This window comes from Magallana gigas, chromosome 1 (assembly GCF_963853765.1).
Source record: "Magallana gigas chromosome 1, xbMagGiga1.1, whole genome shotgun sequence".
Taxonomy (NCBI): Eukaryota; Metazoa; Mollusca; class Bivalvia; order Ostreida; family Ostreidae; genus Magallana; species Magallana gigas.
In genome coordinates, this window is record NC_088853.1 from 44,193,567 (window position 1) to 44,215,612 (window position 22,046).

The window sequence follows — 22,046 nt, forward strand, 5'->3', positions numbered from 1 at the left end:
ATGAATGTTAACATGTTTCATCATGTCAAGGGACTTAACTCTGGAACAGTAGCTTTATAGAGCGGGAATGAATGCAGCTGCTACCATTTTTATAAATTCAAAAAAAAAGTATGTATTTACAGCAATTATTTACAATTTCTTGAAAAATCAAATGCCTCAAACTGAAATAAAATATGAACTTAAAAATAAAATTTGCCAATTTTTTTTTTCAAAAAAACAAAAAAACTCGAAGATGATAAAAAAAACCCCAAATAGAAGTGAAAATTAACATGCAATGTACGAAACATAATACATTTGATATCATATTACATTGTGTGTTTTCAAAAAATGCAAAACATATTCTGCACTGGGATCAAATACAAGTTTATCACTCTATATTGTACCATACACATGCAATCAGTTCTTGACTCCAGTTTACTGAACAACTTCCCACAAATACTATATCGACATATACATGTAGATATAATTGTAGTCATTAGTATTCATTAATTTAAACTGGACCCCAATCTTTCACTGTCCTATACAAATCATTATAACATCCCGGTACAAGTAAAACGGGGAAAAAAAATTACGTTTAAAAATGATGATACAAACTGAATTATGACCAAGTTTATGTATATACAAATATAATAATTATACAAATCATGGAAATCGATCAAGAAAATGGTTGATGGAAAAAAATGGAAGTGATAAACTTATCAGCACTTAAACAACCTGCATCAAAACAACGTGGCGGCAGTTAAAAACAGGAGAGGTGATATTCACATAAATATGGATAACAACAAAAAACTGATTGCCGGAACTACTGTCAACCAACTTTCATTTGTGTGCATGAAAAATCTGAAAAGATCGCTACAACTGTCGTTGCAATTTTTTTTTTCCTTTTTTTGCAGCAGCAGCAAATGTGTCATAATTGTCTCCCTTTTTTTTTCCTACATGTATAGGCTTCGTCGTGAAAAGTTCACAGCTGGTAAATTGTGAAATAAAGACACTGCAAATATAGAAGTTGGTTCACAGTAAACACACACACACAAACAAAAGAAAAATTATCCTAGAATAAAACCCCAAGCCAAATATCATAGATGGAATAGTTAGAAACCTTTCTAAGCAGGAAAAAAAATCTTGATTACTGTAGATTCCTTATTAAACGCGAGGAATTAATAACCGCGTAAAATCGCGACGCAACATCCTTTGCGGATTTTAAAATCTCGCCATTATTTTTTGAGAGTTGAGAACAATAAGAAATAAGGAAAAAAGATCTGCGTTCGCGATTTTATAATCTCGCGATTTGATACAAAACAGCGGGATCACGATATTAAGTACTCGCGTAATATAAGGAATTTACAGTATTTGATTATTTTCAGCATTCAACATTATACATACATGTATATTAAATTTTACCCCCAAATTTTTTTTTTATAAACATATGTACTCAGTTCATTGAAACAAAAAATTATTCAAAACATTGACACAGGATACATACAAAACCATGAGGGTTAAACTTCTAGTGCAAATATGATTTTATCAAATGCGTCAGAAGATACAGATTGTACTGATGAGAATGTACCGGGTATATATTGGAGAAATTTTCCCCCAAAAAGATATACAAAGTCTAAAGGAACAGTTTATGGCATTCATTCAACTAAAAAATTATACACAACTTATTATACAAAACAATACTATCAATAACTATTATATTATTCTAGACAAAAAGTTGAAGACAGTGATATTAAAACAATTAATACAGCGATGAGGAATGATTGACAACAATAAATACAGTTTATTGACATGAACGGAAAATGTCAAAATGGAAAAAAAGCTATACAGCAAAGAATAACGTTAGGCTGGATGGGGGGGGGGGGGGGGGGGGGGGGGAATAGGCACTTTTTACATCAGCTGGGATGATATGATTTGAATGATTGACAGATTGTTAAGGAGTGAGTGTTTTGTATGATATGATTGACAGATTAGAGATTATAGTGGGGAGTTTTTTTTTTAATTTACTCCAGGACCTGCAGAAATCTAAATAATGGTGGCACAAGAAAAATGACTAGGATAACACAGCCTCAAAGAAATGAAACCTGCAGTTCTATGTAGCGATTGTGGAGATATGATAATGAAACTAACCTAAGCCCCGCAGAATAAAAATAAAACACTTGTAGTTCATATGAATATTTTTTAAGCATGAGAATGGCATATGTTAATTAAATACAACTCAAAGCGTACAAGAATCACCTGTGGAGGTTCTGTCAATAAGTGAAATAACTTTGAAATTGTGTATTGCAGATTGTGAGCCCTGAAATTAACCTAAATAATTGCACAGTAAAATTATCAGAAAATGAGTTCACGAAACAATATACTCTAAATCTGAGAGCTGCTGCAGTTTTTATACGGCTTGGTGGCTTGTGTCTTTACATCTTAATGTGGTATTTACTACGTAATATGATTTGAAAAATAGGATTTTTTAAATCTCCTATTTAAAAAATGAGAGCAGAAAATGGCAAAAAATTCACATACATGTATACCCCAGAATTGCTTGCATTTCTATGGCCTATTTAAAAGAAGCTAGTCATGCTGTATCACTGACTGGGCTCAGGAGAGGTCAAGACTGGGTCACAGTTACCTGCCCCTGCTCCTGACCCCCCAGGTTCTCGGTCTCTGGGCCACTGACCGTCACCTCCACCCCACTGTCACCGGGTCTCTGTGGGACATCGCTCCCTCCCCCTACACTCTTGTTGATATCACCGTGAGGTTTATCCGTCACAACCCTCGGGTTGAGGTCACTTCCCCCTTGCTGTTTGTTATCACCGTTCGTTCTGTCGATCCCGGATGACAGATTGAGTTCATCAACTGTGTCCTCCTCACTACTGTCCTCTTCTTCGGATGAATCCGAGTTCTCCTGGAGATATTGGAGATCTTCCAACCGAGACTTGGTCTGATCCACCCAGTTCTGAATTCTTTCCGAATCGATCACTTTCCCGCGCTGTAGCGTATTACTGGGACTTTCCGTACTTTTTGGAGTCCCATGCTTTGACCTTTCACCTGGGTCAGCCAGCAGGGTGGAACTTCCGTCTCCAAGTGTGCGAGACGAGTGTGTAGAAATGGCGTCACAGTTGTCCACGGTTCGCCCCGAGTTCTGAGACAGTATCTCGGTACTGAGATCATACGTACTACTGTGTATAGAGTCTATGTGAGGCAGGGCCTTCATTGTGTTCTCCTCTGATGAAGGCTCACTATCTGAGGATCCGTCGTCATGGTGATGACTTTTAGTAGTGACCCCTTCCTCAGTGTCGGCCTCATTACCATCATCCACATCCAACTGTGGATATATAAGCCGCATCTGTGACTCGTAAGCCGCCTGAATCGACCCCCGACTTATTTGGGGCGGAGGGTCCACTTTCTTCTTCCTTGGAATCTCATACCCTGCAGCATCCGTCTCAGGCTCAGAATGTGGATAATTCTCAGATATGGGCTCAGAGAGCAGACTGCTGGTAAAGCTGAGGACACTTGCCCCCGAGGGTGTCCTGGAGTGACCCATGTGGGCGTAGATGTGGGGGACAGCAGCGGCCGCCCCTAGGGTGGGGTAGTCGCGGATCTCCCTCTCTATCACCCCAACCATCTCCTTGTAGGCCTGTCGCGCCTGCTCTGTTAGCTCCATCAGGCTGTGGAAATTCTCCTACAACACAGAAATACATATTCAAAATATAGCAGCATTGATTTGACGTGACAGCTACATGTATAAATAACAGAATAGAATTCTGCAGAAGGCTTTGTGTTACCCACATATAAACCACATTCCTAAAAAATTCTACTAGAAGTACAAACACATGTATTAAGATATGCTATCATAAGTACAAATATTATAAATTAGGGCAGATTGATTTGATTGAGAATTACTACTGCCTGCAGGATTAATTTTTATAAACAGAATAGTATTCTGCAGAAGGTACATATAATACTATATTGCTCAATCATGTATTAATCAAATTATTGCAGCCCTGATTTTATTTGAGAAGTATAACAAACAGAACAGAATTTTTCAGATAGCACCATATTCTTATGAACTGCTACCAAAGAAAATTATTTTCTATTTGTTCACAAAGTTGTCCCAATAAAGATGTATTCCCTTTGTACCTGAATATCACTATCAAGTGATGCTGACTTCTCAGACTTATAAAAATAAAAATGGTTACACAGGTTATAAGTCATATCTGCTTAAAAACTTCAATCAAAATATACTTGCCTCTGTTCCACTGTAATTAAATATTCCCACAACGCTAACGGGGACCAGTTTAGCACAAGCCCGGCCGAGGGCTCGGCGTCCCAGGGCAAACACGAAGGGAACGTTCTGCTCGTTACACAAATTCAAAATGTTGTTGAGGGCATCATCTAAGCCACCTGTGAATGAAAACAAACACATTTCTTTTACTACACTTCCCCCAGTTACATGTATCTCAAAGTCTCTCACATACAGAGACTGGAAAACAAAAATGAATCTGATAATTATAGTTTCAGTGTGTAAATGTTTTTTGAACCTATTGACTATTTGAACAACACATTCTAAGACATATTAAAATCTTAGCAAGAAAAATTTCTTGAAAATCTGACTGTTTTTTGGAATTTAAGCAATATAATGCTAACAGAAGACTGAGCATTGAAACTGCTTTACTGTAAAAATACCACATTATAAACTGAAAAATCTTAAGAATTTAAATGTTTGTCAAAAATAAAATTTGAGTCCTTCACTTACACAGGCTCAAATACATGTGATTAATCCTTTGAATTCTTTTAAATTAAATGCAGTTTTCATTTTTTAATGATAGATTTATCCATACCTTTGGACTGGATTTTCTCCAGATTAGGGGAGATAATCACCAGCTTAAGTTTCTTCAGTTTCAGGTGTTTGGTTACCTCCCTTAGTCCAAGAACAATCCTTCTCTTAGTTTTTGCCTGTCAACAAAATTATCAAATTAAAATCATTTCTCTAAAAAAAAAAATGCATACCGTAATTTACTCTATCAATGAAATAAAACCATTTTAACTCGGGGTAGTTTGTCTCAAACAGCAGTTTAATATAGGCCTTCTTATCTTAATGTCGAATCATTTAGTCATTGAAATCAACAGTTACAATATTGCTTCCCCCACCATTTGTAGTCTTTTTGCTAAATAAATGTATGGCATTGTGTTTCTGTGCACATTTATAGCTGCTCACCTATATTGGGTCCTTATGGCGCAAGTGTGAGTATGTTTATTGTGAGCCTCTCACCTTAACTGGGTTCTTAGCATACAAGTGTGTAATGTATGGCATGTGTGTGTGTTTATTTTGAGCCTCTCACCTTTACATGGTCCTTACGATGTATAAGTGTGTAATGTATGGCATGTGTGTGTGTTTATTTTGAGCCTCTCTTCTTTACAAGGTCCTTACGATGTATGCACATTGTAGTGTATGTGTATTTTGACCCCCTCACCTTTACTGGGTCTTTATGATGTATGGTCACTGTAATGCATGAGTTGTGGATGGCATGTGTTTTTATTAAGCATTTTGAGCTCCCCCCCCCCCATCTTTACTGGGTCTTTATGGTACATGTGTGTAGAGTATGGCATGTGTGTGTATTGTGAGCCTCTCACCTTTACAGGATCTTTATGGTACATCCTGTCCTGGAACCTGACCAGGTCCTGTAACAGTCGGGTACAGCAGCTGTCTATGTCCTTGTTTAACACCTGGTTACAGTACCTGTAATGATTCACCTTAATAAGTATATACCGGTATATATATTATATTTATACCAATATATGTACCGGTATATAGTGAATAATACATATCACATCCCGTATCAACCCGAGACACCAATTTCAGGCCTCACGACTTTTGAGAAATATTTCTCGTAATTAATACACAACCACATGTACTTTAAATAAGATCTTACAAAAGAAAGCATTACTTGAGCATAACATACAAAGGAAGAATAACAGTTGCCCTTAAAACTGGGGGGGGGGGGGGATATTGCTAACTCATGGTAAAATTATCCAGAACAAAAATCCACATCATCAAATTTTTTTTTCAAACAATCAGCTCCATATTTGTATTCATTAGATTCAATGTAGGTTTTGTGTCAGGGTGAAGAATGGGCAAATTTTCAAACCCCCAAAAAACTCAGCAATATCCGACCCTCAAAGTTGAACAAGTTATTCTAAGCCCTTACTCTCTGAATCGCCTACTGTGGATCTTCATCCGCACCTCTTTGCCGATGGTTCCAGCGATGGGGCTGTTGACCTCTGAGCTCTGGGGGCTAACCCCTGGGGACAGAGGGCTCATGCTGATGGGTGAGGTCTGACTGATGGGGGAGAGGTCGTTGCTGGCTGGAGTCCCTGTCCCTATGTAGTCCACCACTGACCCTTTGGAGCTGAAAGCTATAAAAAACTTTGACTTGACTAGCTAGACAAAAAACATGGACGTGACTTAACTATCTAGATAAATTAGAGCTGAATGCTATAATACCATTTTAAATGTGAACGTCAAATTAAAAAAAAATTAATTCAACAGCTGAAGGAAAAAAAGCTCCAATGCTTCATGTACAACCTTTTCAAAATAGGGAAATTCCCTCTTTTTACTGTAATTTTCAGAGTCTTTCAGAACAGATGCATTTTGACGGGGAAAAAAATGTTTGATTTACATATTACTCTTTCCAAAATGGAGATTATCACCTTACTTTCATATTCAGTATTTTTCTGAATAAACTTGTTTCAGTAGAACAAGATTTTGACTAGAAAGAGAGAGATATTTATGCTTTTATTCCAGAAGTCCCTCACTGCTGATCAAAAATTATGGGAAAGAGCTCTATGATCAGATACTAAATTAACATTAATCCTATGGAAATGTATACATGTATTGTTGATCTATAATCTTACCATCTTGAGACAGGTCACTCTCATTCCCTGAGACCACTCCAATACCAAGAGACACACTGAAAGCAACAACAAACCCATTAATATATACTGTTCATGTACCAGTACTTCCAATCAACAGTACAACTTTCTCATCTCTATGGCAACCACTTATCACATGATCATTTTCTTATGAATTTCAATTTTTTGATAGTATGCAAGATAGTGATGTAATGGTCAGATAGCCTGCAGAGCAGCTTTCACAGAGAGAGTTTCGTGATCAAAACTTTTAGTCACAATAGAACATAATCTTAGTGTACAACAGTATAATGGCCAGATTTTTTTTAAGGATGATAATCTAATTTTACAGTTCTTTGTGTATTCATTATTAAAAAATTGTCAATTAGTGTGTGCAACCTAATAATTTCATTAACAATTTAATATTGGTTAAAATAAAATTACAGATATACTTTATTTCAATTTTGTTAAATTGGCAAGTTTCAACAAACAACATAATTATATAAAATAGGAATGAATAGTAAACACACCCATTGTTGGCAGATTCGGCATCATCTAGAAGCCTCATTTTCTTCTTCTCCTCTCTTTCTTTCAAGATGACCTAAAAACATGAATAAATCAAATATTAAACAAAATTTAAACAAAAAATCTATGCAAAATTACATATCAAAATACAGAACAAAGGTTACTTGACTAAAATCAACCCAACACACTATAAAAGCACTGAGTTAAATTGGAGTTTATAAAGGGAACATTCCATTTTTGAAATAGCTCCAAGTTTTTAAATTGTATTTTTTTTAATTTAAATATCCCTTTCTATAAGAGGGACCTTACTTTAAGGGAGCATTGAGTTTTGCATTTTGATATACTAGTATAACTGCCAACAAATTAAAGGGAATCTTAGATTTTTTTTTGTAAGTTTTGAGTTTGGGCTTTTTTTTTATGTTCGTCCATGAAGGGGACATCACTTTTTTTTAGTAAGTTTTGACTTTTTTTTTGTTTCAATTACATAACATTCAATGAAGGGGGAGTGGGGTCTCACTTTTTTGAGGGAGCTGGGTTTCTTTGGTTTGGGGTTCTCCCTCTCTTTGCCTCTCTTCAGTGGGGCTGAGGAGTCCAGCATGTTATGACCCAATCCTGGCTTCTGAAAGCAAACAAAAAACACAGTTCAGAAACTGTTTATAATTCTAAAGCAGATTTCAGACCTTTATTGAAGAATGATATCAAACATTGTTAGCATGTTGGTGTTACCTTGTTTTCTTTGGCCTTGACCTCTGACTTTTTGACGACCTTTTGCTCGACAGGCGGTTTGTTGACCTCTGGTTTCTTTTTCTGAAAAATAAATTTAGATTACATGGTCATAAATGTTTCCCCTTAGCCAGTCACCAGCCAAAATTACATATACTGTGTATTAAAGGAGAGAAAAGAATCATTTAGTGCATGTTATGATTATGAGGAATTTATAGAACAGTGAAGTTATTGAAGCATTGAATAATGATCTAAGAAATTACTGACAATGTAAATGTTGGAATTTCTTCATGGCAGCAATTGCTCTCAAACAGCACAAAAAAAAGTATTTATTTACGGTACCAGAAAATATTCACTATCTTCATGACAATAGTACATTTATACATTAGTTCTTAGAAAAACATTTCTAATTGTGAAAAAATGCCCCTACATGTATAAACAAAATTTTAAAAAAAGCAAGGTATTTTCCAAAAAAATGTATTAAGATTTCATCAACATGGGTTCCCTATTAAATGTATATATATCTTACCTCTAATGCATCAATCATGGCACTGAGATCTAATGAGATCCCGGATTTCTTTTTGGTCGACTGATTCTGGGCAGGAACTTTGAGGATTCCCGGCTGTGGGCTGACTGTCTTGCCCGGGCCTGCCCTTGGCTGGATGACTGGGCTTGGGCGAGCCGGGGCTGGCTGACCCCGTGACCTTGTCTTGAGATTGAGTTCTTGCAACATCTGTTGCTCGAGATTGATCTCGGCGAGTTCTTCCTCCGCTGCCTGTTGCACCAACTCCAACTTCTTTTTGCGACGTCGAGAGTTCCGCACCAAAGCGTGGTCCCCAGCAGGATCTGCAAGAGCAAGTGACATGAAGGGTCATTTTGGCGAGTTGGAATTGTTTAGTTAGTAGGCATATGAAAACATCTTCATCAAAAATTAAGATTTACAATGTATTCATAGTTTTTTTTCTTAAGTACAACAAATACGCCTCAATAAAACTCTCATGGTCATTCATCTCATGGATAAAGCTTTTTTTTTTTTTATATTTCATAAATATTATACTCCCAGAGCACATCCTAAAGGTGCATCTGTTCACTACAATATGTGTTTTCTTGTACACTAATGTAATAAGTGCCAAAATCTAAGAGGTGATTAGCACCTGGGCATGCAAGAATATGACTTACTGTAAACAAATTTTTATTCCCTGGTAAATTATCGGGAATATACACCGGTTTACAGTACTTTAGATTCCTAATGAAACATGCGGAATTAATATCCGTGCAAAATCTCGAGAAGCATCCTTTGTGGATTTTTAAATTCTTGCCACTATTTACTGAGAGTTGAGAACTATAAGAAATAATAGTAAAAGTTCCACATTCACCATTTAATATTTCTGTGATTTGATATAAAAACAGCAGGACCACAGAATTAAGTACTCACATAATGTAAGGAATTTACAGTACTGTCAATTCCTTATATTATGCGAGTACTTAATTCCGCGATCTCACAGTTTTGAATCAAATCGCGAGCATATAAAATCGTGAACACGGAATTCCCATCCTTATTTCTTATAGTTTTCAACTCTTAGAAAATAATAGCAAGATTTTAAACATCCGCGAAGGGTGCTTCTCGCAATTTTTACGCGGAAATTAATTCCTCGCGGTTAATTAGGAATCTACAGTATTGTTGTATGAAAAGAAAAGAATTTGCACATTGAAAGTCTTTTGATTTCTACAATAAAATAGGTTCAAAACAATGTACAGTAAAACACGCTTATAACGAAGTCCCAGGGACGGGCAATTTTACTTCCTTATAAGCGTAATTCGTTATATCTGTCAAGTTAACAACATGAAATACAGTCATGGGGAATGAGAATCACTTCGCTGTAAGTGTCAGTTCATTATAGGCGTGTTCGCTATAACCGTGTTTTACAGTACATGTAGTACTTCACCTGGTTCCGGACTTGATGTGGGCCCGCTCTGTCTCCACTGTCCACTTTGATTAGCTGTCTTTGGCTGCAAAAATGTCAAAAAAAATCTTTCACGACAGCATTTATAGTTTTTAGAAGAAAATTTTTTATATATTTTCTACTGCAGAAATTTTTGCAAGATTCATAGTGGTCTCGTTGTAGTTAACATTTCACGCCACGAGCAGTTCTTGCCATATGGGTGTAATAAAAAACATGGTTGTAATAAGACTTAATCACTAAAATTAGTTGCTGTGAATCAGTACATGTCCGGCAAAATTGTGAAATAAGTCATCTTAAATAAAAGTTGGTTTACAGTATTGAGTTATAGCTAGTTGGTTTACAGTATTTACAGTATTTACAGTACAATAGCTGGCTTACCTGGGACACTATGTTACTGTATGAAATAGAGGAGGGCTGTCTCTCTGGCCCCCCTGCTCTGTCTAGCCCCACCCTCAGGTCTGGAAACTCCTCCTCATCCTGAAAGTGAAGCTCCACCCCCTGGGAACTCCTCTCAGGCACTGTCTCAGCTTCCTCCGAGTTCTCCTCTTTTTTCTTCTTTCTTTTCCGCCTGTTTCTTTTCCGTTTCCGCTTGCCCTCATTTCCGCTCTCCTCGCCCTCCGTTTTCTTCTCCTCGGATTTCTTGCCCTCCTCCACTCCCTGCTTTTCCTCCGATTTCAAACTAGATTCTATCACGGGTTTTGATTGTGCAATAAATGCGTAAGAAAATATCTGCTGTGATGATTTGGCGTCTTTGATTGCACTAGGCTGATTGGATGGCAACTTTTCCGTTTCAGAATGTTCTGCCACAAGTTTGGAGTAGTCGTTTTTATGCTGCGTATCGCTGTCAACGAGAGCGGGGTTAATTGCCATTGGTTGTGTCCCACTCGTGACCTGGTTTTTACGATGCAGCGGACTGTGGTATCCGCTGTCAGAGTCCTCAGAAGAGCTGCCAATCACTTGTCTGTTACCATGGTTACTCAGTTTGGGGTTGTATATTGGACTGGGATACTGAGCCAGTGTTTTATTGGCAAAACTGTCAGAAAATTCTACAATGTAAAAAGAAACTACATGTACTGCTATAAGTAGCACAAATTTGAAAAGTATGTAAATCAAAATGATTTTCATTAATTTTATCATTACTAGCTTTATTTTAAGTTTTTTTTTTATTAATATTACTTTGTAATATAATATGCAATGTTTACTAAGAATTTTTTTTTCTTAATCATCTTAATATTAAGGCAATCTACAACCTCAAGTGTAAAATTAAAACCAAGAAATGGTGGATTAAGTATATTCAAATATTTATATATATTCATAATTAAATCTCTAAAATTTTGAAAATTTAAAGGGTTGAAAATTTTTGCAAGATGTTGTAAAATCTGTCAAAATTAATAACATGCATAAATTTTTTGATTGTAGAATGTTGCCTTTGGCAATAAATCCTAAAATATTTACTAAATGTACGTAAATAAACAATGAAACAGTTCACCTGTCTGTATGGCTGTGTCTGTCATGCTGACAGCAGGGGCGGATGTACACGGTTGATTGACAGGTGTCTCCTCCTGCCCCGCCCACCCATCTTTGACCTTGACCCCCTTCTTTCTCCTGTTCTGTGACCCGGTTTTACTTTCCTCTCTGTGTCCCTCACTAGTGTTACTCTTACCCGAGCTGTTTCGACTTCTCTGAAGAAAAAATGTAAACAGTAATGACTGAAGTTTAACATGTATAGATTTTTGGTGGGTATTTCAATAAGGGTGAAATGCACCAGTTAAGGCTTAAAACAAAGAATGATGCTGTTAATGATAGCAAAAATGACATGATTTTTTTTTCTTCCAGTATAAAATATGGGGAAAATAAGCTTTCAATTTTACTCTAATTTGTAGTCAGAAATAAAGCTCCATTCTAACATAAAAGTGTAACAATTTTATACTTCTTCAGTTTTAACTTTTCCATTCAATTCATTCAGCAGGATATTTTCATTGTAAGCTAATGTACAAGTACATGTACTTGGTCCATCAATCTTATATAGCTACCTCACATCTTTACATGTATTTGTCTATATATAGATACCTGAGCCCATTTCTTCTCTTCTCCCCCACTGTCTCTCCTTCTCCCCTTTTTCCCAGAATTCCAACTCCCATCCTTGGCGCTCTCTTCCCTTGGAGACCACCCCTGCTTCTTGGAAGGTCCCCTGGGGGAAATTTTCTGCTGCACTTGGTTTTTGTCCTGGCTAAACAGGGCGTCTTGGGGCGGTGGAAAGTTCATCATGTTCAGGGGAGGGACGGATGTTGGGGGCAGTACCCAGGTGTTCTCCAGGGGTGGGGGTACACTGGGGTTGAAGTTCTGAGGTACTGGCATTCTGTTTCCAGGACCTAGACAGAACAGGTTTGGAAAACTGTTATTTGGACCTTTTCCAGTGCATTATTGATTTTTGAGGTCTCTAATTCTAAAAAGCTTTTAAATTCTATACTACAAGAAACATGAGAAACTAAATAATGAAAAAAATAAAGTGGTACATGAATGTCCTAAACAGAAAAATAAGTAGATGTCTGACATTGAATGATAGTAACAAATTTTATTTAGAAGAGGAAAAAATATTTCCTTTATATTCTATAAAATAGTTTATTAAGAGAAACCAATGAATACAATCAGACATAACTTGACTAGAAAACTGAAAATTAGTATTGTTTTAACACTCAGGTATAAATTACAAACCTGGAAACCCTCTGGGGAACCTCTGAGTATTAGGCCCCACCAAGGGGGCTGCAAACCTGCCATGTCGACCCAAATTCTTCTGCCTGAAAAACATAAAGTAAAATACATATACACATGTACAGTGTATGCTAGTTGACATCAGTAAAGCAATTGGTTGGAATTTTCTTAGATTAAATTGATGGCAGAACTGAAAGGTGAAAAAACAGATTTAGGATCCTTCACTGCAGTTAAATGAGGGCAGTGAAACCAATGAACGGTTGACTTTTATTGACCTTCTGATAAGCCAGATATTTCTGACTGGGGTTATTGATTGTTATTCCATTACAAAGTTAAAATATTGATTTCTGTCAAATTTTAATCCAAAAGCACCATACAACTGGATTTTTCTGGAAGGCTGCTAATTTTTATCTATAATTTATTTAAAGAATAAGGAATAATTCAAATATGGTGGGGGGGGGGGGGGGGGGGGGTGATCAAATCAAATCAAAATTATAATGGATTTCATCAAGCCTGGTCGTATTTGATCACCTCATAATTCAAAGAATGATTCCTTATTACTTAATATATTTATATAATTTTCAGCAATTGTGCAATTAATATTGAAATAGTTATTGATGAAATGCATTGGACTATTAAAAACAAAATCGATTTGTAGTGTTATCACAAAGACAAAAAAAAAATTCCTAATTTGATACGGTATATCAATACATTAATTAAGAAATCAAAAAACCCCAAATATACATATTCTGGACTAGAAATGCAAAAAGTTTCATATTTACAATAGAAAACAATTATGTATGCTAAAGTTGTGTGAATCCAAAACAAAATTAAGGTTACTTTTCTAAAATCGTTATCCCTACACCAAATATTTGTCTCACTGAACATGGTGAAGAGAGACACAATGAAGCCTAATAGTACTTTACACTGTAACTATTGTGAACCAACTTTTACTCGCGACAATCTTATTTCGCAATTTGTTGGAGATAAATTGGTCAGTTTGCCAGCTAATTTTTGCAATCGAGATTTAGATATAAATCATAAATATAATAATACCAGATACATTAATTTTGAGAATTGTTTTGTGTTGAGAAATATTTGTGACAACGAAGCTCTTGTGAACCTAGCAAAAATTTCTTACCCACGTATAAAAGTGGGTTTACAGTAATCGTACCTCTCTGCATCCAGCTGTACAAAAGGATAACAGTTTGTCATGTAAGACGGAATCTGTTGAACCTGTACGGGTCCATCCACGGGGAATTGACGAGGGATGAACACCGCAGCATCTGGGGATAGGGAGTGACTCACAGACTGAAATACAGAAAAAGACATTGAACATTATAATGCAATAAATGCCAGCTTAATATTCACAACACAGATTTTTCGTCATGATGCTTTTCTTTCAATTATAGTTCTTCCACACTCTGCTCCAGATTTTCTTTTCACCATTTGATATATATATATATTTCTATAAAAAATACACATACCTATCAATGAGAAACAAATAAAAAAAAAAATTGATAAACTTTTTTCATTGACATTGAAATATTTTACCTATGGAAATTGACAAGAATGAAAACAGATTTTACATTAAAAAGATTTATAATATGAATATCTGTGACACCTTCTATATATTTGAATTCTTGGAACAGGTTGCACAAGTTTTCAGCATAACATACATATATGTCCTTTGCAAAGCAAATATCTCTGGACTTTTAAATTCTAATTTGCATTAGTCTACAGTATTTTATCTACGTATTAGAACGACATTGACACAGAGTGCATGGATTATTTATTTTCGTATGTAAATTAGCATGTACATGTCCCTGTATTGTTTAAGACTGTTATGAATTGTTTGCAAAATATATTTTTAATGAAATTTTCCATAATTGAAAGTCACTGACAATTAAATGCACTATGTACTCTCAAATGTCATTTCTCAGTACATGTATGTTTGGGTCTGTGGGTATCCCCATCAGCCAAGTTAACCAACCAAAATATAGGTCATTTGTACCATCCTATAACTATCGCAAATCATTTCTAAACTGAAAAGTGACACTCACAAAGTCAATTACCTGCTCCATAGCGGAGGTCCTTTATACTGTCTGCATTACATCTTTAGTTCCACAAATCTATATTGTGACCCGACGTCTTCATCAGTGAGCCGCCATTACCGGAAGTATTAATACTAAAAGGTCGTGACCCCTGTTGGAGTCTTACGATATTTTTCATTGGATGATCCCAGCTGTGTTTACATCGTATCTTGTAAACAAAACCACGTGTAAACAATGAAATCGTGACTGTCGCATTGCTAAATCCATCTAATATCTATAAGCAGGCCAAAATATATCGATTTTTGGACTAAAATGCAGACAGGTTTAGTTTTTCAAAAAGAGTACGTGTTTTTGATGACCTGCCTGTACGTAAATGTAAGATAAGCAAGTTTAAAACGTACGATATACTTGAAATATTCGATATTTTAAATATCCCAACCCCTCTTCTGCTGATTATTTTTACACCATTGCTAGCATAAAGAAAATATTAAGCCACTATTAATAGCATGGTTTGTTTAAGTTCTCATTTAGCACAAAAGTATTAATATGAATTATGATATTAAATATTCTGTTCATTTCATAATGATTTGTCTTTCATTCGGAATTAATGATCTCTGACTTATTTTGTTGATCGATATATTTCCAATAAAAGTTATACTTATGATTTTTTTTCTTTCTTCATTGTTGGAGATACCTGACTTGAAATTGGGACATACGCTTACGCAAACACTGCATGTAACTAATTCAAAATAAACACCGAAATAAAACTTCATCACGAAATATGATATTGCTTCTCAAATTGTGTATTCCAAATTTCGTTATTATAAAATCCAAATCAATCTGAAGCAATTACTCATCAGACACCAAGCTGATTTTCTTATGATACTCAACATCATAAAACAATTTGACAATTGTTGGAATCTAGTAATTTATAATTAGTTACGGCAGTATATATTTTAATAAATAACTGCAAATTTTCTTTGGCAAAACAAAATTTAAGGAATCCTTCTGCAGCTCTGCATATACATGGGACCTGTTGGATATTATATGTTTACAAAAAAATCTTTTAATAAGTGTATTCTTTTCACATTTAAACCCTTTATAGTGCGCCCCATACCTCGGAGCCATAATATTTAACTTTAACAATGGGACCTAATATAGAACAAGCAAACAAGAATAACAGTGTTTTATTGCCTAATGTGACTAATATTTTAAAGGAGGCTTGATGGTCATCGAATATATATTAATCCATCAAGTCCATTAAATCCACCTAAACAATTTAGAAACACGGGCACCTGATCGACGTTATAATTTTTTTAGTAATGAAATAAATAGGCACCATTTACCTAATATTAGGTATAGGGTATTTTTCTTCATGAGAACAAATAGTAAAGGGAATTTTATTTTCATTATGAGAAAAAAATTATAACGTCATGCAGGTGCCTGTATTTAGAAACGGGAGTTTTAGCCATAAACTTAGATGGTATTTAAGTAATGACAAATTCAAAATATTTTAGCCTTTAAAATTTGAATGTTTTCCTATTGATACACTCATATATATCTCTTCTTCGAAAGGAGATTATTATAGTCGAAATATGGACACGCCCATAGAGCCCTCTTAAAATAACGTTGACACATGCATGTATTTCTCATAATTAAAAATATACCCCTATATATAGCTACGTATATCCACAAATTAAAGTTATCGATCTATTCATGATGCACTTTAAAGCAGTGTGTGTTGCAATTCCCAAATGGATTTTCAATTCTATTCAATGACAGGTCTAGAAAAAAATATAATCAATTCTTATTACATTCATTTTTTGGTGGGACCGAGGCTATAAAGAGGCTCTTGCGAAATGAAGGCAATTAAACATTGTTTATCTTTAAAAATTAGATTACACAAAAAAAAAACCAATTTGATTTTTTAACATATTTATTTTAATAATAGTATTGCTTTGTTTTAACATATGTTTTAATATAGATTTAAAATACAGGCAGAATTATTCCCTTAACATTATTGGCTTAATGAAATAAATAAAAAAATCCGTAAAATCAATTTTATAACTAATTGATCCGAAATACTAAAGAGTAATAGGTGGTGATTAAATAAGGCCAAAAGTTAATCCATCATTCAAAAATATTCCGAACAAACAACAATTTTGTCCAAACAGATATAACTAATATTCATCCGAACATTACAGGTAACTTATTCGTCTATATGACTGTCTGTTTTTTGTGTGGCCCTCTCGTGCATCATTATCTATCATATGATTTATATAAATTAAATCAAAGAAAGCACCGAGTCTCGTAATAATTTGAAAACAATTTTAAGACAGGCCGTTTGTTGTATATCGATTTATTTCGAACTTTACATATAAAGAATGCATGTAGAAGTTCATGTATGGAGTTATAACCTAATCATATCATGTTCAATACATATACATACTGTTTGGCTAATATTATCAAAATCAATTTTTAATGTCAGTACATTAAATAATACGAATTCGTTATACGGTTAAAACGAATTACGGATATAGTGATATGTAAATCCAACAGTCCCTTAATTGGAATTCGCTATAACCGAGTTTTACTGTACAATACATATAAACATTGATTAGTTAATTTACATAGTGTATGTGTTGATTATGCATCAACTTTTTTATTGCAGGGATGACACTGACTGAAGTTGACTAAATATCAAAAGGGGCGAACCTCACTACCATCAATACATATCCACAGCCCAACTACAAGTACATGTAGTTTACTGAGTCATATAAACACAATCAAACGTCGTCGTTTTGACTTTTGGCCTGGATTTCGGTATTATATAACGTCTGCTTCATCCTCACGTATGAAATCATCTTTAAAACAGAGGCCTGCAGGATCTTTTGTTACAATATGATACAGCGGGACCGATTTTCATGGGGTTTTGTGCTGGGCTTGATACTCTCCTGATGAAAATAAAAAATACGAATATATTCAACACTCATTTAATCTAGTTATATTCAAAAGCTATGGAAAAGAGAAATTAGAACCATTTTAACAAGAACTTGGACTTTGGGTAGTTGTGTCAAACAGCATTGTGACGTAGGCCTGTCTATTTCATTGCTGGCCACTCAGCCATTGCTCTGTGAAATCAACAAGATTTGTCTGGCTTTTGAGCTACGACTACGCAATCGGTGTATATTTCGCTTGAAACCGCGTCAAACTTGAAAACTTGTTTTGACGAAAGAAATAGATAGCTACGTCTAACCGAAAGTCCAAGGTCTTGTTAAAATGGTTCTAATTAGATGTAATTCCAATGTTAAAACACTATTTTGACGTACTTCCATAGTTCTTTCAGTTTAAAAGATTACCTTTGTCAGTCCAAAATAGGCGTTTTTAATTTTGACGACATTTCACCAAAATAATCGCGAAATTAAAACCTCTCGAAAATAAACGTATTTACATCATTGTAAATAGTACCTGCATGAGATCTGGCTCCCAGATACTACCCAGGAGTTTATTTTGTTGGTGGAGAATTTCTTTGACGAGTAGCTCAATGATGGATTCAATGTTCATGCCTGTCTTGGCGCTGACCTCGCCGTAAAACGGAAGTAGTCCCTGCTCGTATGTCTTCTGGGTAAAAGAAAAGACGTGAAATTTTAAAATATGGATTCTGATTTTCCTGAAACGAGATATAAGGATCTTGAGTTACGGAAAATATAAATATCATGGTAGATTAACCATGATTCAAAATAACTCGCACCCGTGAGTTTCTAGTCAGTTGTTTTTAAACTTTAAAGTTCATGTCACCGAAGGCAATCCCTCATGAGCAAAGATACACAATGAGTATCATTAACATATAACTGTCTTTGTCTGTGATAACATTACGAATCAATTTTGAAGCCTATGACCCAATAATTTCATAAAAAGCTGAGCAACACAAAATAGGCGTGTCTTATAGCATAACCGAAACACGGCATTGGCTGCGCTGCGTAGTAATGCATAGCATGTGCTACATTTAAAAAATAGTGGTTTTAAAATAATGTTGTTTTAAAGTGTACAAATTGGAAATAATATAAATAAAAGTTATAAGGAATCATTCTTTGAATATTATGAGGTGATAATTTCGGTCGGAGCGTGGTCAAATCTATCATAAAGCCCATCGGGTTTTGTTGAATTTGACCACGCCCCGACCGAAATTATCACCTCATAATACTCAAAAAATGATTCCTTATTTCTTAAATGCTTTCAAGTCCGTGTAAATGGTCTTTAAACTATATATGCAACACAATTTTGCAATTTGGTATGTATGAAATCAAATTAAGGAATAACTTAATTCGCTTTTTTTTTTATAAACCTTGGTATTTAGGATCATTTCTGCCAGATTGTTTCTGTGTATTTAAGGAATAAGGAATCATTCTTTAATTGTTATACTTTCATGTTAAATACTGAAATCTGATTGGTTAAGACGCAGTTAATAATATTTACTATTACCCTCAGCGTTAGCAACGCACTTGGCAACGGGTAACATTAAAAAATGTTACATGCGCGAAAATTATGCGCGTACGGTTCGCTGTAGAATTCACGTTATTCCTATATAAAAGCAGTAAAATTTTCTTAAAATTTTTAAAAAAGACATTCAGTATAACAAAATAAATAGTGCCTGTTTGGGAGGATAACAGTTGAAATTGACACCCCTCGAAAACCATTGTCAACCTCCGCTTCGCGTCGGTTGACAATGGTTTTCTCGGGGTGTCAATTTCAACTGTTACCCTCCCAAACAGGCACTATTTATATAATGTTAATCGTATCTTAACATGAACAGCTAGTTGTTAAGTACTAGTAAACACATACAATACAGTCATACTAGCTAGTATTTCATCTTAATTTAGACTTTCAAATTAAAATAAAATTACTATTAAGTAACCGATATATTACCCTTTCACACTGTTCGTAGGGGACTCGAGCTGGGCCTGCTTTGAGATTCTGTGGAATGGTGGACGGATCGTCGAATTTGGCGCACGGATCCAAGTCGTTCTTGTTTCCTACGAGCATGATCACGGGGTCACCCAGACTGTGCTAAAACAAAAACAAAAAAACATCATAAGTAATAAAAATAAATAGATATGAGGCACAAATATGCTTAAATTTTCTCCACTATTAGTATGCACACGTTATTTTGTTTCCTTTCCTGTCCGTAAGCCCTCTTTGCATAGCTAAAAGTTGGCACGCAAGTAATTAAATTGGTCCCTTGACTGACTATAGCATGGTTGTTAATTTTGTTGCTAAAAATGCAGTTTTTGTAAAAAAAAATAAAAAATAAAAAAAAAACCTCCACAAAGAAATGAAATAAATAAGTAAATAAATGATAAATAAATAAATAAATAAATCTATAAATAAATAAATAAATAATAAACCTACACCACCGCTGCAATAAGAAATATCAATGATTTAATATATACCTGTCGGATGTCTGTCAGCCAATCTTCAACTTCATTAAAACTGTTTGGCTTGGAGATATCATGTACAAGTACCACCCCCTGTAGATAGAAAAATGAGAAACATCGATCAATATACTGCGGTATCAGGGTGGTGGCATTGCATGGTGGTTGATGGGTGGGAGTGGGTGGAGGGGGCACAACTGATGCAATGATGGTCATTAAGGAGTTGATTGATAATACCAAATTGGAAAATGAAAATTTTATTTTCTCGTACTTGTAATTATGTACGCACTTTTGTTATGAAACAATGTTAGAAAATATTATCATAGATAAAAAAAAAATATTGCCTAGTTATTAAAGTACAGTTTTTATTGTTATCAAAATATGTGTGACGTTGATATGAAGAAATGCAGCCGTAGTGCGACGTTTATATCTATGAAATACCGGTAGGAAAATTAGGTACACGTACAACGAATGAACATGAAAAATGTTCGAGGTTATAAATTGTTTACAAATTGATAATGTATATACATGTATTTGAAGGAGTGACTGAGGGGTAGGCCTCTATGAAATTTTTGTTTACTGTTAGTGATAGCGGTAGTGAATATATTGCAAGGTTTACAAGGTCGTCTGATCTTTGATAACATACATGCACTTGCGCTTTTGTGAAAAACCCAAGAACGAGTTTCTTTTGATATTCTTGTCCACCCGTGTCTCTGTATAAATAAACATGCAATATACTATGAAGACAAAACAAGAGAGGCTGTACATATAATACTTGTATTCAGAAAAAGCTTTGTTTTGAAGACCTACATTAGTTCAATTTGAATTTGTCTACCATAGACTTTTATGGACTTCTTGCGTATGTTTCCTCCTGTAACAAGAAATTTGAAAAAAAAGTTCGGTTTACTTTAAACGTTTCAAAATCGTCTGCAACTCCGTATATTGTAATTTGGACATATAGGAGTTCGACAAGGTTGTCCATTTAACCCTTACTCGTTCTCATTAAAAAGTTTCACGTAACATGCACTTACCTCTAGTGTATATATATTCTGAACTAAACTTTTGGTCGATATATCTTGTAATTATCGACGTTTTCCCAACACCATAAGTACCAACTAAGGCAATTTTGACATTTCGAATCAGTTGTTCTGTATGATCCTCTCCCTGTTTCGACTCTGAAGCACCCATATATAACACAGGTATGCATGGAAAATCACTCACTCGTCCACCCGTTACGTGTTAAACTCACAAAATAAATCAGTATAAACCACCATATGCAAATATGATCAAATTCGGTCTTTTAATCCTTTTGTTTCACTGATAAACTTTTTCTGTGCATCATCTCCCTTTCTTTTTTACATGGGTGCCACCCGGTATCTAAAAATAACTTCAATAGATCATTATCACGTGCACAGGTCACATGGACAGTTTGATGGGATACAGATAACGACATGACACAAACATGTCCATAATTGATAAATCTTCTGCGTTCATATAAATCATCCATTTAGATAGGATATATTATTGACTGGTAAAACCCCTCCGTTATACCTGAATACATCATCAATGCTTTGTACAAATACTGATTTGATAAACTGAACATCAGAATTTGAATATCAAATCATTATTCCGAAAGCTGTTTAATTTCTTATGATATTTGATTTTATGTTGATTTTTTTTTATCCCAAGGTCTCCCATATCTTGTAAACACTTTGTGATTCATGAAGAAAGGG

General features: G+C 35.0%; 2 protein-coding genes across 3 annotated transcripts; both read right to left on the minus strand.

Moving 5' to 3' along the window:
* Window positions 1–217: 217 nt before the first annotated feature.
* LOC117687431 (selenocysteine insertion sequence-binding protein 2-like) lies at window positions 218–15,059 on the minus strand. 2 transcript variants are annotated; one of them, XM_066067842.1, is made up of 17 exons: window positions 14,903–15,059; window positions 14,002–14,138; window positions 12,831–12,913; window positions 12,186–12,487; window positions 11,605–11,797; window positions 10,494–11,161; window positions 10,098–10,161; window positions 8,681–8,997; window positions 8,155–8,235; window positions 7,946–8,047; window positions 7,434–7,504; window positions 6,910–6,965; window positions 6,204–6,411; window positions 5,629–5,734; window positions 4,836–4,950; window positions 4,244–4,398; window positions 218–3,676 (listed from the first exon to the last, which is right to left on the minus strand). In XM_066067842.1, the coding sequence occupies exons 1-17, from the start codon at window positions 14,909–14,911 to the stop codon at window positions 2,603–2,605; spliced, it is 3,741 nt and encodes a 1,246-aa protein (XP_065923914.1). In that variant the 5' UTR covers window positions 14,912–15,059; the 3' UTR covers window positions 218–2,602. The 2 variants fall into 2 exon arrangements, with proteins under 2 accessions (XP_065923914.1, XP_065923907.1); XM_066067835.1 differs by having other exon boundaries at window positions 14,891–15,023.
* Window positions 15,060–17,510: 2,451 nt separating this feature from the next.
* LOC117687432 (ras-related protein Rab-13) lies at window positions 17,511–21,947 on the minus strand. The gene is made up of 7 exons (XM_034463906.2): window positions 21,345–21,947; window positions 21,124–21,184; window positions 20,960–21,026; window positions 20,332–20,409; window positions 19,808–19,948; window positions 18,350–18,502; window positions 17,511–17,835 (listed from the first exon to the last, which is right to left on the minus strand). Exons 1-7 carry the CDS (start codon window positions 21,499–21,501, stop codon window positions 17,776–17,778), a joined length of 717 nt encoding a protein of 238 aa, XP_034319797.2. The 5' UTR covers window positions 21,502–21,947; the 3' UTR covers window positions 17,511–17,775.
* Window positions 21,948–22,046: the final 99 nt, after the last annotated feature.